We start from the raw sequence: 22,825 nt of genomic DNA, 5'->3' as shown, positions 1-22,825 counted from the left end.
CCATCCTTGATATGTTTCTTCACAACATCTGTTGTGTGGCCGTGGTAACTGTCGAGAACAAACAAGTTTTCTCCCAATATTGCACCAAGGCAACGTTGCCAGACACACTTTACCCAGTCTTCCACAAGTGAACTGTCCACCCAGCTAGAGTTCTAAGATCTGACGATAACACCAGTGGGTAGATTTTTAGGAAGCATCTTTTGCTTGAGAAAAATGTACAGCGGAGATTTCGTTCCATTGGTGAGAATATAGTACAACATTACCATACACCATTGTTTTTCATTACCACCTGTTCTACTGGTAACACCTTTTGCACCCTTAACATTCACAGTCCTGTCCACTGGCATTTCAAAGTAGACTGGCGTCTGATCTGCATTGCCAATTTGGGTAAGCAAATATGTATTTTCCTTCCACAACCGAATTATGTGACGCTGAAACGACAATAACTTCTCATCGTAGGCACCAGGAAGACGCTGTGAAATTGAGGTACGCCTTCGTAAGCTCAACCCATTTCTTTTATAAAAATTACAAACCCATCCCCAGCTTGCCTTAAACCCTTCCATTGAAAGTTCCTTTGCGATCTCTACTGCCTTTAGCTGACACATTTTGTTGACACACCATATCCCAATTCCTGCCTTTCTGTCACATATTTATAAAGTTTTTTCAATTTCTGGAAATTATACACTCAGTCCACGAAAAGCTCTACGATCACCACTACATGTTAATAGCACATTTTTCTTCTTTCTCCAATCGTGAATACACGACTCGTCAATATCGTATTTCTTACTGGCAGCACAATTCCAATAATTTTGGCTTCCCGAACTATTTTCAGTTTTTCGCTCACAGTAAAAGATCACGAACGCTTTGTGGAATTCATGTTGATACTCCGAGAACGTGCATGAGCCTGACATCAAGCGCGGAAGTAGCGTATACTAAGAGCGGAGAGAGCATTGTTGCCAAGCCGGCCCAGCGGTGATGCCCGATTTACGCACATTCGGAAAGATAATTTTCCCAAATTTTAAATAAGACCTGCACCCAAGTGTGGAAGCGATATTTTTGAAAAAACAGTGGGGGTGTTACTCAAGATTATACAGTATTTTCAAGTTGCAAGATATTAGACTGCAGGCTTTTGGCACAATCTGCCATTATGACCAAGTCGTCAGCAGAGGCCAGACTGCTTACTACATTTCCAACTAACCGAATCCCTCCCTGCCATTTTATACCTTTCAGCAGATGATCCATGTAAACTACAAACAAAAAAGATGAAAGATTACAGCTTTGTCTGACCCCTGTAAGTGCCCTGAACCAAGAATTCATTCTACCATCAATTCTCACTGTCACCCAATTGTCAACATAAATGCCTTTGATTGATTTTAATAATCTACCCTTGATCCCATAGTCCCCAAGTAGGGCAAACATCTTTTCCCTAGGTACCCTGTCATATGCTTTCTCTAGATCTACGAAACATAAACACAACTGTCTATTCCTCTCGTAGCATCTTTCAATTAATTGGTGCATACTGAAAATCTGATCCTGACAGCCCCTCTGTGGTCTGAAATCACACTGGTTTTCATCCAACTTCCTCTCGACCAATTATTGCACCCTCCCTTCCAAGACGCCAGAGAATTCTTTGCCTGGTATTTTTTTTTCTTTTTTTTTTTTTGCTAGTTGCTTTACATCGCACCGACACAGATAGGTCTTATGGCAATGATGGGACAGGGAAGGGCTAGGAGTGGGAAGGAAGCGGCCGTGGCCTTAATTAAGGTACAGCCCCAGCATTTGCCTGGTGTGAAAATGGAAAACCACGGAAAACCATTTTCAGGGCTGCCGACAGTGGGGTTCGAACCTACTATCTCCCGAATACTGGATACTGGCCGCACTTAAGCGACTGCAGCTATTGAGCTCGGTGCCTGGTATACTAATCAATGAGATACCTCAATAGTTGTTGCCCTGTTCCCTTACTTATAGATAGGTGCAATTACTGCTTTTGTCCAATCTGAACGTACCTTACCAACACTCCATACTAATCTTTAATATTCTATGAAGCCATTTCACTCCTGCCTTCCCACTATACTTCACCATTTCAGGTCTAATTTCATCTATTCCTGCTGCTTTATGACAATGGAGTTTATTTACCATCATTTCCACTTCCTCAAACGTAATTTAACCAATATCATTTTCCTCCTCCCCATGAGCCCTGTTGTTTGCGACACCACCACGAAGATTTCTTTTTACGTTGAGATGATTTTCAAAATATTCCCTGGGATCTATTATGAGTTCACCTGAATTACCCAAAACACTGTTCATTTCCTTTTTGCCTCCCTTCTTAAGATTCTTTATTACTTTCCAGAAAGGTTTCCCTGGTGCTTGACCTAGCCTTTCCAGGTTATTACCAAAATCTTCCCACGAGTTCTTTTTGGATTCAACAACTATCTGTTTCTTTCATCTATGTACAATTCCTTGTCTGCATCAAGCCTTGTTTGGAGAAATTTCTGATGAGCCTTCCTGTTTACATTTGCAAGCTGCTCTCACTTCATCATTCCACCAAGAAGTTTGCTTTTTTTCCATCTTTACACACAGTTGTTCCTAGGCACTCCCTTGCTGTTGCTACTACAGCATCCCTGTATGCCACGCATTCTCTTTCTATATCCTGAACCTGCTTACTGCCCACTGTTTGGAACTTCTCACTAATTATACCCAAGTACTTCTGTCTAATTTCCTCATCCTGGAGATTTTCTACCCTTATTTGTTTGCAGACAGATTTCACTTTCTCTATCCTAGGTCTAGAGATACTTCACTACAGATTAGATAGTGGTCGTATCATTGAAAAATCTTCAAAAAACCCATACACTCCTAACAGATTTCCTGAATTCGAAGTCAGTTAAGATATAGTCTAGTATGGATCTGGTACCTCTACCCTCCCAGATGTAGCGGTGAATAGCCTTATGTGTGAAGAATTTATTCATAACTACTGAACCCGTACCAGCATAGAAGTCCAGCAGATGCTTCCCATTCCCATTAGCTTCCATATCTTCCCCATATTTACCAATCACTCTTTCATATCCTTCAGTTCTATTTCCAGCTCTTGCATTGAAATCGCCCATTAGCACTATCCTATCCTTGCTGTTGACCCTGACTATGATGTCACTCAATGCTTCATAAAACTTGTCAACTTCATCCTCATTTGCACCCTCAAATGGTGAATACACTGAGACAATTCTCATCCTAATTCCTCCAACTACCAAATCTACCCAGATCATTCACTCATGTACATGCCTAACAGAAAATATGTTGCATGCAATAGTATTCCTGATGAACAGCCCTACCCCAGACTCTGCCCTTCCCTTTTGATCACCCGTAAAGTACATTTAAGAATTTCCTATCTCTTCCTCGTTATCTCCCTTTACCCTAATATCACCTACTCCTAGTACATCCAGATGCATCCTCTTTGCTGACTCAGTCAGTTCTACTTTCTTTCTTCCATAAGCCCTATTAATATTGATAGCTCCCTATCGAATTCCATTTCGTTCGCCAAATTATTTCCATGGAGTCCCTCGCCTGTCAAATGGGAGTGTGACTCTGTTACTCCCATAGGTCCAAAGCTTCCTTAAAATGTTCTGAGCTTGGTAAATTCATGAAGCAGGATGCTACCCTACTTACGTATAGTCCAAGTAAGAATCTCTCCTCTGACGGGTTAGGGACCACTGGTGGATTGTATAGCCCTAGCCGCCTGAGCACAAGGAAGGCCATGACTCAGAATATGTGCAACATTCCCACTCCCATTCCGTAGCAACTGGTATCCCAACTCTCAGGATCACTTACTAGGCCACTCAGCTGTTGCCAATGGTTCACGAACTAGAACGTGACTACAGTAACCCACACCATGAACCATGCATTTCATGATAGCCATACTTTTAACCACAACATTCCATCCAGTTGATTAATACGGTATTCACACATGAATAATGATGTCATTATAATAATTATGTCAAGTTCAGTTTAATATTTATCTATCTGTTACAATATCACAGGGAAATGGACAGGTGGATTTAAATAAAACTTGGTATTTCAGTTTAGAATAACGTTGAGTAGGATCTTAACTATAAGTTGTTCAAAAAATTTCAGCAGGGCGGGGTGCTTCAGAAGAGGCCTAAAGCATTAAACTCAATGTCTCTCTCTCTCTCTCTCTCTCTCTCTCTCTCTCTCTCTCTCTCTCTCTCTCTTATGGTTAGTTTTATACAAAAATAGCTCATGGTGAATGTTTGTTCTATACTTTTATCCAATGCAGCAAAAAAGAAAGGAAATATCAGTGGCAGTCATGTGGAAGTTTAGATCCAAGAGCTGGTAACTGCCTCTATAGACTGTAAAGAGAATTGTTATGAAGATGGTTCTGGCAGCATTTTAAAGCCTATGTACATAAGTCAGTATTTTTTTTTAATATTAACCCAATGCTTTAATACCGGAAAGAAGAGATCAAATCAAGATAAACAATCATTTTAAAAAATGAAACTACAGAGAGCCACAAAAAGTATGTCACGACAAGCTGCTGACAGGGAGAGGTATGCCTTCCTATGTACCTCAGAATCTGTGGAATGATATGAGGGGCAGGCAAAAATTTAATTATGGACATGATACGTGATTGTACCGTCAATGACGTATATTATGGCTAGTCTAATATAAGTGTGCAATATGTACTTGTTAATAAATGTGTAATAAATGGTGAAATCTCAAATTTAGATAGATGAATAATTCATCAAAACAGGAGAGTATTTCATAGTAATGGAATCCCAGAACACAATATGTATAAAGAGTGTCTTCTAAATTACCTGTACTTAACAGAAGTCTATGCAGAATGTGGTACCATACAATTCCATTATATACATATTACCCAACATTTACATGCTGTGTATTTATCCAATCTTGTATCGCATTGTGAATGTCTGTATATCCTGGTAACAATCTGTTCTGATTGTATTTCTTCACAAAAGTTCTGTCATGTTAACATTTAGACAAATGTATGGCTATCTTTACATTACTTCAACTTTTATTTTAACTAAAAGTTGTTCAGTTTGCTACAGCACAATATTCTACAATTAACTTTGTTTATATAAGTTACAATCTATCCTACCTGTCTTCGACATGTTGGTCATGTAGACAGACATATAGACAGACAAACGGACATGATGGATGTTTAAAAATTATATTTCCTGGTTTTTCTGGACATGACAGACCACAAATACCAAGTTTAAAATATCCAGAACATGGAGAAAAGTAGTCTGATTCACAGCTGGAGTGGATGTATGAATATGGCAGTCTTTCTTTAAAAGGACAGGTCCCTTAGCAAGAAAACTATTAACCTAACAGTGTAAGTAGTTTCGAAAGTGTGACTGAGTAACGTTAAGATATCCATTCTGTTCGTGGAAGGGATATCTTTCCATTGGAGATCCTCAGTATAAACAATGTTTTGAGTCTCACTGCCTGATGCATGTATAAAAAAAATTAGAGGTCCTGTCTTGAGAACCGGCAATGTACAATTGGTCATGCGAGAAACAGCCTGAATTTCCAAGTTCTACCCCAGTGGTGATGAGCGTTTGGCCTTGCGACTTATTTAGGGACATCGCAAAGCTGATAGTTTTTAGGAAACTGATGTTGCTTGAATTGGAAGAGATAATTGCAAGGAAGTATGTACAAGTTAAAATATCGGCCTTAATGATATTCCAGTATGGCGCCCTTACTCTTAGGCAAGTACCGTTGCACAATTTTGGTGCATTTAGGTTCCTCAAGAGCATTATTGGCATCAGAGGCTGTTCCACTCTTGCAGACATCCACTCACAGCCTGCTTTGGGAAAGAGAAGATTTTCAGTTATTGGTATAAGTAGCCTTTCTATTATGATAAAAATGTATGAGGTATTGAAGATTAGAAATTATTCCTCCTCTTTTTGTTACGAAAAAGGACACTGATAATGGTAGGACACAGGAAATAATTACAAAATTGTAATTATTTCCGTTTTTATTCATCATAGGAGTAGTAGGTATCATGCATAAGATTGAAAATGTTATTTTCTGCAACTTTTATATGATATTTTAGTATTGATTTTAGACCTTCCCCTAAACTACCATTTCATCTAGCATGAATAAAATTATTTATAGCCGAGATTGCAGTGCTTTCTCCTCTGATTTTAAATATCAATTTTCATTAAATTCATGATATTTTCTCATGACGTGCATACATACATTCAGACAGACAGACAGACATGATGGATATTTAAAAATTGCAAATGACTGACACACAAATCCAGCCCGAAACAACTCTTATTTTATTTATATAGATTACTGTCTTTTAAACAATACCCTTACAATTTGTCACACAGTATAGTCCTGGCTACATGGCAGTGATGAATCATAATCAGAACACTTGTATGAATTGCAATTTGTGAGTTGTATTTCACAACCAGAGGTTTATCTCATATATAGAGGAATTATGTTGTAAAAAAAGGAGAAACCTTGAGCAATAGCTGAATATTTAAAGTCCTTCAGTAAGTTTCTTCGCATCAGAATTATTCCAATCCTATATAGTTATTGAAGAAAAAAGTATCCATATGCAAGGCTTTCCTATAGGACAGGGAGAAAAAGGAAAAGAATATTGAGGCGAACAAGTGAGCAAACCTCTGTACATAAATTTGTACTTACGTATCTGAATGATGAGTGATGCAATAATGAGAGCACTCTTGGAGCCATAATTTAGGATCAAGCAGACAAGAAGCCCAGTGAAGCTCACCACCAGAACAATCAAGACAATGCTGATCCATGGTAGCACAAACTGGCGGACTTCCTATACACACAGAAATGTTAAAAGGAAATTAATATCCATCCTCATTATATTCATCTTAATAATTCTTGTTTCTGTTTTAGATTCTCGTAAAGCACATTAAGGATCAAATTGTGAATAATATGAGAAATAAATTAGACTATACCAGTAAATTCTATAAGCAGGAAGTATTGAATTTACAACTATGTCATATTAAGTTAAAGATACTACAGATATTTTGAATGTTGTCTATTCTAGCAAAATTACTATCACTATCACCAAAATTACCAATGTTAAACAGTTCTTGTCTCCAGATTATTGTGTCAAAATTATTCTGAATATAGAACGACCTTTGCATGCAAATTGGTATTGTACTGAATAAGAAAGAATGTTCAGATCAATTTCATTTGTCCATGAAAATGTAGAAAGCTTTGATGTTTCCATTGTCCATCATAAAGTGATAAATTTTAACCATTCTGACATTAAATTTGGCTTGAGCATAACTATTTTTTTTTTTTTTTTTTTGCTAGGGGCTTTACGTCGCACCGACACAGATAGGTCTTATGGCGACGACGGGATGGGAACGGCCTTGGAGTTGGAAGGAAGCGGCCGTGGCCTTAATTAAGGTACAGCCCCAGCATTTGCCTGGTGTGGAAAATGGGAAACCACGGAAAACCATTTTCAGGGCTGCCGATAGTGGGATTCGAACCTACTATCTCCCGGATGCAAGCTCACAGCCGCGCGCCTCTACGCGCACGGCCAACTCGCCCGGTGCATAACTATTAACAATCCTGGTACTCTATGAAAGGTGATAAAATATCTATATCTTTACAAGGTGAATACAAAATGCTGTCTTCGAAGTAACATGCTGACATAAGATAGGAACTAATATCCTATGCTGCAATTTTCCCTCATGTCAAATACAGGTGGTCATGCCTCTGTTATGTACAGGCTTAAGTACCAAATGTAACATCCCCATGTTGTCATCAAACAACCCGTACCTTTAATTGCTCTTTCACCATGCCAGACAATGTTTGGGTCATGCAACACAGTGAGCTGTGATGACAAACCAGCTATGACTTACAGAAAAAATAATATGCAACATGAACTTGGTGATGGGAGAGAGTGACAATTGAGCTGTTAGCTGGTACATGGAATGTTTATCCACCTTGACCAACATGTTTTCGAACAACTAGATCGACAGATGCTGTATATGCCACTGTCAACCACCAAATTTGCTGGACTTCGCAATTGGAATAGAGTATCTTGGGCATGTTTTCCACAGATCCCTCCCTCAGTACTCGACAGATTGCCTGGCACTTGGGGGTCCACCAACGCACTGTAATCATTGTTCTCCGTGACATTTTGTACCCCTGCCGCAACACTCAAGTCCACTATCTTTAGCCTACTGATTGCCCTCACTACACGGCATATTGTTATTGACTGCTGAATGCATTGGAGGGAGATCTGGACTTCCTTGAACGGGTACTTTGGACTGACGAGGTGATCTTTACCCATCCAAGCGTATTTAATGTGCTTGTATAACTTCAAATTTTCCCATCTCACTTATCTTACCCAATGATAAAACACATGAATAATCAAATAAACTGGTTGAGATGGACTGCAATGTGAGCAGAACCTCATTTCCCTGTTTTTTAAACCATTGGTCAATTTAACCCCTTTTGGCTGGGTTGAGGTGACTGGCTCTTACAAATATAAGAATAAAGTGACAAAACAATATTGTACCTCAATACGGAACAAAAATGAACATTTTTCTTGGCCACCGAAGTTCAGAAAATGAAAATAACAGGAAACACTTCACAAGTTATGAGCGATCACAAACTATTTTCATTCTTAATGTAATTCAGTTTCTGTAGCATTTAAAATTGTTATTAGTATAGCTGTACCTTAATTAAGCCACAGTCACTTCATTTCCAGTCCTATGCTATCAGTGCCATAAGACCTGTCTGGGTTGGTGCGACGTAAATCAGATAGCAAAAGAAAAAAGAACGAAAGGAAAGAATCTAATGTAGTACATTACAGAATGATATTAAATGGGAATTAACGTTACAGTACTGAAATGTTGCTCTTTGTATGAAGAAGAACCTGTCCAGTATGCTATTCTCCCACCACTACTACTTATTGCCTCCACTGCACAATCCCAAGGAATGTAGCAGTTGGCATGGGACTTACAAATTTAATGTAAGTAGTTAAAGTCCTCCCCATTCCTATGATGTATCTACTTAAGCCAACCAATCCATTCTTTCCAGGGACAAGTACATGTCGCACACATCCGATCGTTGATGTTCTCGTGATATTTAACGCCACTTATTACATGCGATGGGGATCAAATTAACTATCATCGCATTTGACTTCCCGATTTGCCTCTACATCTCCATGACTTATCATAATACCATAGCATTTCCTATCTCAAAATTCATAGCCGCTGTAGCCTGGTATTTGAAGATGGCATTTTGTTTTCACCCCATATATCTGATCATCTGCCTTGTCTATATGTTAGATCCAAAACATCCCAAAGGTGTTCTATAGAATTCAGGCCGGGACTCTGTGCAGGTCAGTCCATTACAGGGATGTTATTGTCATGTAGCCACTCCACCACAGGCCGTGCATTATGAACAGGTGCTCGATCATGTTGAAAGATATAATCTCCATCCCCGAAGTGCTCTTCAACAGTGGGAAGCAAGAAGCTGCTTAAAACATCAATGTAGGCCTGTGCTGTGATAGTGCCATGCAAAACAACAAGGGGTGCAACCCCCCTCCATGAAAAGCACGACCACGCCATAACTCCACCGCCTCCGAATTTTACTATTGGCACTACACGTGCTGGCAGATGACGTTCACCGGGCATTCGCCATACCCACACCCTGCCATCGGATCGCCACACTGTGTACCGTGATTCGTCACTCCACACAAAATTTTTCCACTGTTCAATCATCCAATGTTTATGCTTCTTACACCAAGCGAGGCGTTGTTTGGCATTGACCTGCATGATGTGTGGCTTATGGGCAGCTGGTCAATCATGAAATCCAAGTTTTCTCACCTCCTGCTGAACTGTCATAGTACTTGGAGTGGATCCTGGTGCAGTTTGCAATTCCTGTATGATGGTCTGGATACATGCCTGCCTATTACACTTGACGACACTCTTCAACTGTCGGCGGTCTCTGTCAGTCAACAGACGAGGTCGGCCTGTACGCTTTCATGCTGCACGTGTCCCTTCACGTTTCCACTTCACTTTCACATCAGAAACAGTGGACCTAGGGATGTTTAATAGTGTGGAAATCTCGCATACAGAGTTCTGACACAAGTGACACCCAATCACCTGACCACGTTCGAAGTCCGTGAGTTCTGCGGAGCACCCCATTCTGCTCTCTCACGATGTCGAATGACTACTGAAATCGCTGCTATGGAGTACCTGGCAGTAGGTGGCAGCACAATGCACCTAATATGGAAAACGTATGTTTTTGGGGGTGTCCGGATATTTTTGATCACATAGTGTATAACTTCATTTTCTTGAGTGCAATACCGAGAAGTCAAATGAATATCTAAGGCTTCTTCCCCTTAAATACGTTAAAAAGTGATCTTGAATAAATGATTGAAATCAACTTACCATAATGGCACCATAGACTAGTAGAACACAGCTAACCAAGTGGATGGTGACCATTGCTATTCCTGTGTAGAGGAATATGATCATGACTGAAAATGATAAATATTTACATCAGTAAAGGTGTAGAACATCTTTGTTAATAATCTATTTCTAATCCTAATTTAGAGGAAGTAAAACAAATGAGGGATAAGGTTATGAAATACTAGAAAGTTACTTGTGACCTAGATTACTTACATTACAAGCTTGTAGATGGTCCAAGACTGAATCTTTCAATGTTACACTGAAAATTGTTTTTGACATTTTCAAAGACCCACTATTTCTGGTATGCAGTATGGTTGCAAGTAGTCCACAACTGAACCCACAAGACTGCAGCCTACAAACTCGGTAAACTTCTACTATCATGTTGCTGACTGTGAAAGGCAAAGCTGTCATGTTACTTGTAGCCTTTTATCAGGACACATAAATCATTCTTAATCTGCATAATCATCTTTTAAGGAAATTCATTTAAAAAAGCAGCTTTCCATGCATGAAAATTCTTTTCCTGTGTTGATTAAAGGCAAAAGGTATATAAAAATGTTTTTCGGGGTAAAAACTACACGTTACTGTATGGGGCTTGGAAGCAGAAACAGGCTAGTCAGGGACTGGGAGGAGGTGGATGTGGAAGAACTTGTTTGTTTCTTTCCAGTTCTTATATTATCCCATTAGGATCCTTTCCCCCTTTCATGTTTGTCCTGTTCCTGATCTTTCACCACTTGCATTGATCTTTATCTTATGTTTCTTCCCCTATCCTGTATTTATCCAGCTTACATTTACAACTGACCTGCATTGAGTGCTGTTGCCCAGTTGGCAGACTCTCTGTCAGTTGTTTACATAGTATGCCTGTCAACCAGCACATCCTAGGTTGAAATCAAGAAAGAGCTTCTTGACAACCACTGAAGCTCTTAAAGGAACACCACAACAAGCAAGAATCTCAATGTGGCGGGAAAAATGTCAGCATTTGAGAGAATGGATGGTTCCAAAGGAAGAACTTCCTCCTGGACATTCTGAACAGTGGACAACATGGAAGGCTCTCAATCAATTACGCTCCAGCACCACGAGATGCAAGACCAACCTACAGAAATGGGGCCTTCCTGTGGATACAGTTTACTGCAAGTGTGGTACTAAGCAGACTAACGAGCATCTTCTACTGTGTCCATCTTCTCCAGCCACTTGTACCATTAAAGATCTAATGAGGGCAACTCCAAATGCACTTGTCGTGGCCAATATTTGGTCAACCAATGTTTAAAATTTCCTTGTTTAATTTTTGTCTCTCTTACTTTGTACTTCTGACACGATAAATAAATAAATAAATAGTAATTTCTCACATAATTTCCAAGAAGTTGGAAATTTATTGAACATCTCCCTTGATAAATTATTCCAGTCCCTCATTTCTTATGAATGAATAATTGCTCCAGTTTGTCATCTAGAGTTCCAAATTTATCTTCCCTATGTTTAAAAATTCCACTCAAGCTTATTCATCTACTGATGTCATTTCACCCCTTCTCTCCAATGACAGCCTGTAACATGCTGCTTAGCTGAGCAGTTCTTCTCCTGACACCCAAGTCTTCCCAGCCCAAAGATTGTAATATTTTTGTAAGACTACTGGATCTCTTCTAGTTCAGTCCCATACACTGGAACCATACTCTAATTGGGGTCTTATCAGTGTCTTATACACCCTTCCTTTACATCTTACTACAACCCCGTACAGCCATACGAAGAGAACTGTAACCCTTACTTATGAGTACCTTGCTAATGTGATCACCCCAATGAAGATCTTTCCTTATATTAACACCTAGGTACTTACAGGAGTTCCCGAGATGTACATTCTCTTTAAAACTGAAGGGACTCTTCCTTTTGGTGAAACTTACAACCTGAGTTTTCACCCTATTTATCAGTATAGCATTGTCTGCCGTCCATCTCTCGGCATTATCAAGGCTTTTTTAGGAGTTGCTCACAATCCTGTAACTTACTTATTACTCTATACAGTATAACATCATCCACAAAAATGCTTATCTGTGATTCCAGTTCTTTACTCGCATTAGTTTTATATAAGGAAACATAAATATCCAATAATATTGCCTTGCAGAAATCCCCTCTTAATCATTAACCCGCGAGTGGTTGCTATATGAGATTTTCTCTCACATTATTTTTTATTGTGATACTACACAGTGATGAAAGGGAGATGACTGTTCCCTCTTCTAGCTGAGTTTATAACTGTCATGAGTAGAGCGATTCACATTCGAAGGGTAATCACCCCCTCCGCTAGTCAGAACAAAGGTTCCTATGTGTCCGTGCGCGCTGCGTGAGAGTTTCTCTCATCGCGCGACTAATGACATTGGTGTTATTTTGAAGTGGAGCGGGAAACTTACTCCTGTTGTACGCGTTAGTATTTGTATTTTGAGCACTTCATGTTTTTGAAAATGTTATTCTGTTCAGAAAACTTGTCTTGTACATAAATATTACTAGATATAATGCATGTGTGAGATTTTATTTTTTACAACTTCAGGACGGAAGTTATTTTTATGTACATTGCATATGTTATTTTAAGTAGTAATTTGTGTCTTTAATAAACAGCTAATCATGTCCGGCTCCATGGTTAAATGGTTAGCGTACTGACCTTTAGTAACAGAAGTCCCGGGTTCGGTTCCTGGCGAGGTCGGGAATTTTAACCTTAAATGGTTAATTTCGCTGACACGGGGGCTGGGTATATGTGTCGTCTTCATCATCATTTCATCCTCATCAAGATGAGCAGGTCGCCTACGGGCGTCAAATCAAAAAGACCTGCATCTGGCAAGGCGAACTTGTCCTCGGACACTTCCGGCGCTAAAAGCCATACGCTCTCTCTCTCTCTCTCTCCCACAGCTAATCATTTCATTTTTATCTAAAATATATAAGGTAGAACTTGCGTTTCATTTCAGTAGTAAATTTCAGCCTTACGCCCCTCAAAACTGTGAAAAATGCCATATTTATTTTAATGTGAGAGAAAGTCTCATATGCAACCACTCACGTTACATTTCGGCTAGCGACCACTCGCGGGTTAAAGAATATATCCCAGTAATATTGCAATTACAGTCCCCAGCATAGTTTTGACAGAAGATATTTTTTGTTTTTGTTGAGAAATTATTGTAGACAACCTCTTATTTTTCAGCATTTAAGGACACTTTTACTCTCCGTCCCACGTAGTAGGGAAAATAATAGTAATCCACCAGCTGTAAAACTCACATAACCACATTTCAGTTGAGAATTGTAGTGTAGATATGATATATTAGATAGAATCTTGCCTGTTATATTTGTGTGTATCTTTCGTGTGTATCTAAATAATAATCTTTGATAGTTCTTGTGAATTTCAAACTATAATTGCAATTATCATTTCTGTTTGTGCTTAATAATAACATATTGTAGTTAGGGTACATCTGAACATAGTTTAAAATTATTGTAGTGTATTGCAGTACCAATCTTATTAGAAATTAGCGTGCTTATTCTATTATTGTAAAATATGTGTGTAGTGTAGTAGAAGTATCTGTACCGAGCAGTCGCTTAAGTGCGGCCAATATCCAGTAATCGGGAGATAGTGGGTTCGAGCCCCACTGTCGGCAGCGCTGAAGATGGTTTTCCGTGGTTTCCCATTTTCACACAAGGCAAATGCTGGGGCTGTACCTTAATTAAGGCCATGGCCGCTTGCTTCAAATTCTTAGGCCTTTCCTATCACATTGTCGCCATAAGACATATCTGTGTCAGTGCAACGTAAAGCAAATAGCAAAAAAAAAGAAAAAAAGTATCTGTAAAAAATCTCTAACTAGAATTCTGTTGTTGTAATTAGGATAGGCTTAACTGCAGTTTAGAATTGTGTAATTCTTATGTATTCCTTTCAGTATTTAGTAATTACCAGCAGTTTTTATCCTGTTAGGGTGTTGCAGGATAAAAATATACTACGACGAAGTAGTATTATAGTGTAGTAGTATATTAATTACCTTATTGTTGTGTGATCTTTGTGTACTATCCTAGACAATATTTCTTTCCTATCATTTTTTTTTTGCACAGAATAAGTTGTTTTGTTTTTCCTTTTCTTTTCATTTTTCTGTAAAGAATGGCTAAGTAGTGCAAGTGTAGGAACTGTGGATGTGGCCAGACATTGAGGAGTATGAGGGAGGAGTTGGAGAGTTTGAGGAAGATAATTAGGATTCTCTCAGAAGACAGGAAGGAACGTAGGCTCCTCAAACAATGTACAGGATACAGTAGGTGTAAAAGAGGGATGGAAAGGAAAGGGGAGGAATTGTAGAAGACAGGTGGTCTATTATTATCAAAGGAAGGAGACTGAAGGCTAAGGGCTCTATTCAGGATCAGAATTCAGGACAGGTGACTGTGAGCAATCAGTACTAATCAGTACAGGTAGAACAACAGAGGGATGATGAGGAACAGGGAACTGTTGCTGAGAAGTGTGGAAATAGGAGGAAGGGAAAAGGTAGGAAAAGGAAATGTAGAGTAGAGGATAGGAAAAGACAAGGGGAACAGGGTCATGGATGGAGAAAAGGGAGGAGGAAGTAGCATCTGCAGCTGTCAGAAAAGATAAGGCTGACCAGGAGGGAAGAGGATCAAATGAGGTGAGTAGTGTTGAGGCTCTGATCATCGGGTTTTCCATTGTTAGACATGTGGGGAAAGTGTATGGAGGAAAGGGAACCATGGTAGAGTGTTATCCAGGAATTAGGTTGAGGCAGATGTTGGTGAATGTAGAAGAGAAAGAGGAGGGAAAGGAGGAGGTAGAAGTATTTCACGTTGGTACCAATAGCCTAAGGCAAGCAGATATAAGATGTGTGGGATCTGATAAATGCAGCATGGGTGAAGTTTAAGGAAGCAGAGATTCTTATCAGTGAAATGCTGTGTAAGAGGAATACTGACTGGAAGGTGATTGGGGATTTAAATGAGACAATGGAGTGGGTATGTGGGAAAGTGGGAGTGAGATTTCTGGATCCTAATGGGTGGGTAGGAGACAGGGATCTGCACTCAGATGGCCTTCACTTAAACCACAGTGGTACGTATAAGTTAGGAAATTTGTTTAGAAGGGTTATAGGGAGGAACATTCAGGGAAATGGGGTGGTCTAGGGAGCAGTGATAAGGGTACAGGTATCTGGAAGTCAAGTAGGGATGACATAAAAATGTTAGTGTTGAACTGTAGAAGTGTTGTAAAGAAAGGAATAGAATTAAGTAATTTAATGGATATATACATACCAGATATTGTAATAGGAGTCAAACCATGGCTGAGAAATGATATAATGGATGCAGAAATGTTCTCATGGAACTGGGGTGTGTATCATAGAGATAGGATAGGAATGGTAGGAAGGAGAGTATTCATTCTGGTGAAAGAAGAATTTGTAAGGAGAGAAGGAGGAGGGAATGGAAAAGGTGGTACTGTTTCACTTGGTATAAGTACCACCATAGTTGGGGATGTGCAGGATCTGGTAAATGCAGCATGGGTGTATAGGTGTAAGACTCATTTCTAAAGATAATAGGTAACATGATGTCTTACTGGGTGAGTTGACCATGCGGTTAGGGCCGCACTGCTGTGAGCTTGCATCCAGGAGATAGTGGGTTCGAATCCATTGTTGGCAGCCCTAAAGATGGTTTTCAGTGGTTTCCCATTTTCACACCGGGCAAATGCTGGGGCTGTACCTTAATTAAGGCCAAGGCTGCTTCCCATGCCTAGGCTTTTCCTATCTCATCGTCGCCATAAGACCTATCTGTGTCAGTGCGACGTAAAACAAACAGCAAAAAAAAACTTATGTCTTTAGAGCGTACAGACTGAAAAAGGGCAGCGCTGATGCTGATTCAGTATTATTTGAGGCTATGTGGAAAACGATATGGGAAAAAATGTGATTCTAGTGGGAAATCTCAATTTACCAAATGTCAATTGGAAAGGTAGTGCGAACAACAGGAAGCATGACCAACAAATGGCAAATAAGTTAATATGGGAAGGACAGCTGATTCAGAAAGTGATGGAACCAACTAGAGGGAAGAATATTCTGGACATGGTGCTGGTGAAACCAGATGAGTTCTATAGAGAAACCGAAGTAATAGATGGTATTAGTGATCACGAAGCTGTTTTTGTCGTAGTTAAAAATATATCTGGTGGAAAGGAAGGTCTTAAAAGTAGGACTATTAGGCGGTACCATATGACTGATAAAGCAGACATGAGGGAGTTTTTAAAAAGTAACTATGATTGCTGGAAAATTGTAAATAAAAATGTAAACAGACTGGGATGGGTTTAAAGCAATTGTTGAGGAATGTGAAAACAGGTTTGTACCCTTAAAGGTGGTAAGGAATGGTAATGGGTTCCTACCCACATTTTCTACCTCCAATAACCCACCCTAAATTACCCCTCCTTCATCTTCATATCTTATCCTTCCTCAACACCATTTAACTTCAATCTCTTTTATTCTTCTCTTATTCCACTATTCCTCTTCCTCTATTAATTTCTCCTATCTTTTCTTTTCACCTCAAAAAAAAAATCCTGCCACCTTCATTTAGGTTTTTCTCATTCAAATTTAACTCTTGACTTGCGCCGTCTTCGACTACTTCAATTTTTTACATTTAAAAAAATATCGCACTGTGCATATATGTTTTCATTTGTTTCCGGTATTGCGCTTTTTACTATATATTTTTTTCTCTTCACAATTGTTTTTTCACATCAACTGTTCCAAAAATTCTACAGGATCACAATTACTTATTCAATTATATTGAATTTTATTACATGTATCTATATATTGCACCCTGGTGGGGGTGTGAATGGCGTCATTCAATTATAATTAATTATTGAGGAATATACATTTCATTTTCAGAAGAAAGAATATCTTACTTTACATATAGTCGTACAGACCAGGCCGAGGTGGTATTGTGCAACCTGCCACAGACTGTTGTCTCCACTAAGATTAAGGAATACAATGGCAAGCAGAATTAGAATTCTCAGAAATGGTGATGAAGGGGGAAGAGACAGGCAAGAGTTATTTCCGAGTCAGTGGAAGGTTTCAGGCCCGCAGGCGAGATATAGTACGACACACTGGAGGAGGCCGTGTGCAGAATTCCTAGAAAAGACATCAAGGAAGCTCCAAGTTACTAGCAGGAGCTGAGCACAAGGTTGGCACTTGAAGAAAAAAATATGAAACATCTCTGTCCCGCGCTAGCTTGGACCAATCATAAAATTCATAAACCAGTAGTAGGTACAACAACTTCGTATTGTAAGAAGCACTATCAAACTTGAATCAACGGATTAAATTGATAGAAGGAAGTGATTAATAAATTCGGAATAAGGTGGAATTTAGAGGCCTAACCATATAATAAAAGTTATTAAAAGTTATTAACTGAGGGAGATTGGTTGGCGTGATTCTGAGAATTCATGGATGCTATCCGCTGATTGGCTGCAGGCAAAGGATGCTGCAAAAGAGCACGAAATCCCAGGCTGGGATACAAGAGCTAAATTCGCAATTATATCAATTACCAGCGAACGATATTAGTTGAGAATTGGCATAGAGCCTTCGAGAACATAATTACATCATTGGATCCCATATTTAAGCCACTGGCAAAGGCGCAAGTAGTCGTATGAGGATATCGGAGGTGCGCGTCGTAAGATGACCTTTCGTGAACTCGGAGGAGAGGGGAGTCGAATATAAATATAGGGTCGTGGAGACGGACTTACTTCTGATAATGTGTTCAAGCTGTTACCACGCCAGGGGTGCGTAACTTACTTGTGAATATTTTCTGTGCCTGTTACTACGCCAGGGAGCATGTGTATATTTACTCGTGGAGTAGGGTTCGAAGTGTTAGAATGTTACGTAGCACAGTGATTCGTGACATGTAGTTGTTCATATTACAGTCTTGAACAGTCTACTAGCAGGAAGAGTTCCAATATTTACAGAACTCATTATATTAAAACCTGAGGATAGGAGTGTGAGATTCTACAAAAAGAAATTAGGAAGTACGTGGTGTGAGAACGATCACGGATGTTTGACGTATTTCACCCAGTAAACAGTCGATCATCAACTGATACCTGGTCAGCTGCGTGAACACGCAACGGGAAATCGAGTGCGCGTCCGGGCCGTTGTAAAGGGGATCCCGAGGTATCCCATGTTCCTAGTGTCCGGTAAAGGAACGAAGAATGTATATTTACATTAAGTGGGCTAGATAAAAGGCCAGACATGTAAAGTTTCAGTTCAATATTAGTGTGTGTAAATTTGTTAAAATGTTAAAATTTTAAAACTTGAAAATTAATATGTGTAAATCTGAAAAGTGCATTGGATTACCTCTTCAAGCTGGCATGAAATCCAGTAGAATGCAGGGCTAGACTGGGTAGGGCCTGTGCTCCTCATCCAGTTTAGCAAACTACAGGCTGAGATGAGTACCCTTTAATCTATTTGTAGATTGCTATCGTTAGCGGGAGGAAATCATATTCCTTCATTATGGTAACTTGATTGTGAAACGAGCCATTTCCGGCTCGTACAGATTCAAAGAAGATAGATAGACAAAGGGACAAATTAATATGTACATAATTAGATCAAGCACTTATCATAATTTTGATTATTTAATAGAGTAGAGTAGGGTTGATTTGTTTATTCAAGTGCTTGAATTGTTTGAAATTATATGGAGCACGTTTCACATAAAGATAAGATTAATATTCATTTTATAAGTGCTCAAATGTGTTTTCTGTTATCGGAAACTTTATAGATATTAAGGCATGTTGTAATAGTATCCAGAGGTAGAGGGTTGCCAAGTGATTTTTGTTCTTGTGGGACGGAATGAAGTCCATTGAATTGTCTGTAAATATCGATGATTATTCGTGCAGCGAAGTCGCCAGTGGACAGAAACATAATAATCAGTAGAAGTATTGGAGTGATAAATGAACATGGGTCATGTGTAAATGCGTGTTTATTGCAATGTTTTGTGAATAATGGCATGGGCCTAAGTTAATTGAATGATTGCAAGTTAAAGTAATTTCAATGTGGCGTGAATATTTTAATTCGGGAGGTAAATATGATTTTAACCTTAATTGTTGATTTACTTTTTTTTTGGACTCCATAACAATCATAAATCTTTGTTTAGAAGTGATAGAGGCACGTGTATAGGACTGTCATGATATGTTGAAAGCCCAGGGTGGTTTGAGCCCAATTTTGAGATCGGGAGTCGTGCAGGACGGAAATCCGGCACGAGATGAAAGTGAATTGTACTGATGTTGATGAAGAAATAGATGGATCTTAAGGCCGACATTGAGGTCGTATGCCGAGACTGGTGTTATGGTGGCAGAATAGAGTCCACGCACCGAGGGTTAATTAATTAAATGTTTGAAGAGTTCCAGTGAAAAATGGATTTCAAAACGAAAATGGAAAGAATAATTTAGCACTTGCAGAGATTGGATGTAGTTGCCCAACTGCAAGGTGTTATGGGATTTGAGATTTGTCTTAGGAGGACATGGTCTCCATGAATTAATGACAGTACGAAAATAAGGTTGCGGGTTCAAGTACCGTTATTATGTCCCGAGCGATATGAAATCAGATCTGGGTGGTTCATATTTGGGAGTTAACATATGTGAGTAAGTTCTAAAGATGGGAAATAAAAATATAAACTTTTGAAATAATAATAATAATAATAATAATAATAATAATAATAATAATAATAATAATAATAATAATATTCCAAGTAAATCATGTCTTAATTGATTAAGTGCCAAACTAGACCGGAATTGTAAAAGGGGTTATGCGTTAAACATAATAATAGTCGACTGCCACGTATCAATTGAAATTAAAATATAAAATTTTGAAATAATAATAATAATAAAAAAAATATTTGAAGTGGCAGAAGAAGAAGAATTTTTTAATTTTATTTCTGAACATAATAATGATGGTGGGAGTTGAAATGAAAACATTGAAATTTTCAAACTACTATAATAATAATAATAATAATAATAATAATAATAATAATAATAATAATAATAATAATAATAATAATAATAATAATAATAATAATAATGCCGGGCTGAGTGGCTCAGACGGTTAAGGCGCTGGCCTTCTAACCCCAACTTGGCAGGTTCGATCCTGGCTCAGTCCGGTGGTATCTGAAGGTGCTCAAATATGACAGCCCCGTGTCGGTAGATTTACTGGCACGTAAAAGAACTCCTGCGGGACTAAATTCCGGCACCTCGGCGTCTCTGAAGACCTTAAAAAGTAGTTCGTGGGACGTAAAGCAAATAACATTATTATCATTAATAATAATAATAATAATAATAATAATAACAACATTTGAAGAATCAGAAGAAGAACCTACTTTTTTTTATTTCAGATGAGAATAATAAGAGTGAGAAGTTGAAATATTAGAGCGAGGATGATTATGGGTTACGATAATCATGAACTCCACTATTAATAATAATAATAATAATATTTTTTATTATTTCGGATGATGATGATAATGAATGATACTAGGGAAGTCAGCTGGCGAAATAATGTAATAATATCAAGTTTTTAATATTTGTAATATGAAGACAAATCCCTACATCTGGACCATTAGGTTAAAGTCTCTTTGTCGTTTCCTTCAGTTAACGATTAGCATATCTTGGTTAGGAACCCGAATAGAGTTTGTAGTGTCCCGGGTTGGTCTCATCTCAATAAAAGTGGAGGTGATGACATGGGTCATGTGATCGCGCCCACTTGGCCAACAGGTAATTGGTCCATGACCATCAATGGTCATTGTGTTAACGAGGGTAAATATGATACCTTCAGATATCAACGGTTCCACCATCCAAATGGAGGGGTGGTCAAAAGTGTCAAATATTGTGTAAAAGGTCTCAGGAATAATTTACCAATACCGGCAAATTAAGGATCAACAGATTTTGGTTGTGTGTAAAAAAAAATATTTTGTTTACTTAAATAAAATGCTCCTTTAGCATTTGTAAGGAAACAGTTCCAGGTTCTTGTTCTTGTAGAATAGTAAACCCTTGGTGACCGTTTAAATATCCGTCCCCATTCCTAGGACGGAGCCTTCATATTTTCCCCTTAGATCTGATTTAATATATTGTTTTTTTTAGGTGTTTTGATGATGAGCCTTAAAGTTAATGATTAGAGTGTCCCGTTCAACCCTGTAGTACTAATTGGATGGCGCCCATACATTTAGTTGGAGATCTTATATCTTCATAAAGTTTTTGTTTATTAGTTGCGATAGATTCGGACCGTAACACCCCCTGAGATAAATGCTGGTTGGAACTCAGGCTTTGAGCGGGTACAATATACCTACATTCCTGCAACCGAAGGAAATACTGGATCTTTACACTATTCTTCATTTTACGTCGGCGTTTGAAACCACATTGCCTGATGTTGAATATATTGCGCTGATCACCGGGAGCTGGCAAGTTACTTCAATTGATCTACTCATCTTCAGCTTCAGCACGACTATGGATCTTCATATGTGTTCGATTATGTTATGACTTTGTGCCTAACAGTGTATACAAGCTAGCTCATTTAACCGTTCTCCGCTTTTCATAAACATTATAAGACTTTGCCTAACACTGCGTGTGCCATACTGCCGCTCAGAAAATTACACACTGTTTCTTTTAAGTGACTTACATTTTACTTCTTCTGAATTTTACAGTGTCTACCCCCATCATTTTTTATTTTGCCTCTTCTACTGATCCGAAGTGAACTTGATCTTTTATGTTCTTTTTCCTATGCATTGTTTTTCATGTTTTAATCGGCTGATGATGACCGGGACTAGGGTCGAAACTGGCACCACTTCTACTTATTATTAAATAAGAATGTAATCACTGCATTTCTTATTCTTTGGTACTGAACAGGTTGAACCTCTTTATTTATTATTTCAATTTTAACTGTAGCACTGTACCATGTCCGAGGAGCCATCTGGTGACGAATGAATGTACCATTTCCACTTCTATTGGTTAACGTCTAACAAACCTCATTGTTTTAGAAGCCTTTCTCATAGACAGTCAAGATTTCCTTCTGATGATGCAGAGCATAGTTCTCTGTGAAACATAAAGAATTTCACCTTATTTTCTTGACACACAGCATAAGCCCAAATACTTATATCAGATCCTATCATTCTTATTCAAGCCTAACGTCCTTCTTTCTTATATACCTTATCCAAGTCATTTCTCTGACATTTCAAAACCCACAGTTCACACCTACAACACATCGGTGTTGAAGGTTAACTGCTGCACTATACAATAAAATATGCTTATTATATTTTAATCCATTCAAAATATGGGTCGCGCAACTCAGGAGATTAGAAAGTACTATCACTGGAAGAATATATGTAAACACGATATCTACTTACATTTCCTTGTCATGAGTGAAACGAAAGAAAGA

The 22,825-nt window shown here is 38.7% G+C and overlaps 1 protein-coding gene across 1 annotated transcript in view; it reads right to left on the bottom strand.

The window, feature by feature from the left end:
• Positions 1-22,825, bottom strand: part of LOC136875579 (uncharacterized) — a 45,488-nt gene that overhangs the window by 12,688 nt on the left and 9,975 nt on the right. Inside the window, exons 3-4 of the mRNA XM_068228079.1 lie at positions 10,437-10,522; positions 6,691-6,832 (exon numbers count right to left, since the gene is read on the bottom strand). Of these exons, the coding sequence (XP_068084180.1) occupies positions 6,691-6,832; positions 10,437-10,522 (228 nt within the window). The remainder of the gene's footprint in view (positions 1-6,690; positions 6,833-10,436; positions 10,523-22,825) is intronic.

This window comes from Anabrus simplex, chromosome 6 (assembly GCF_040414725.1).
Source record: "Anabrus simplex isolate iqAnaSimp1 chromosome 6, ASM4041472v1, whole genome shotgun sequence".
Taxonomy (NCBI): Eukaryota; Metazoa; Arthropoda; class Insecta; order Orthoptera; family Tettigoniidae; genus Anabrus; species Anabrus simplex.
The sequence above is the reverse complement of the archived record's forward strand: the minus strand, read 5'-3'. Positions and strand labels throughout refer to the sequence as shown.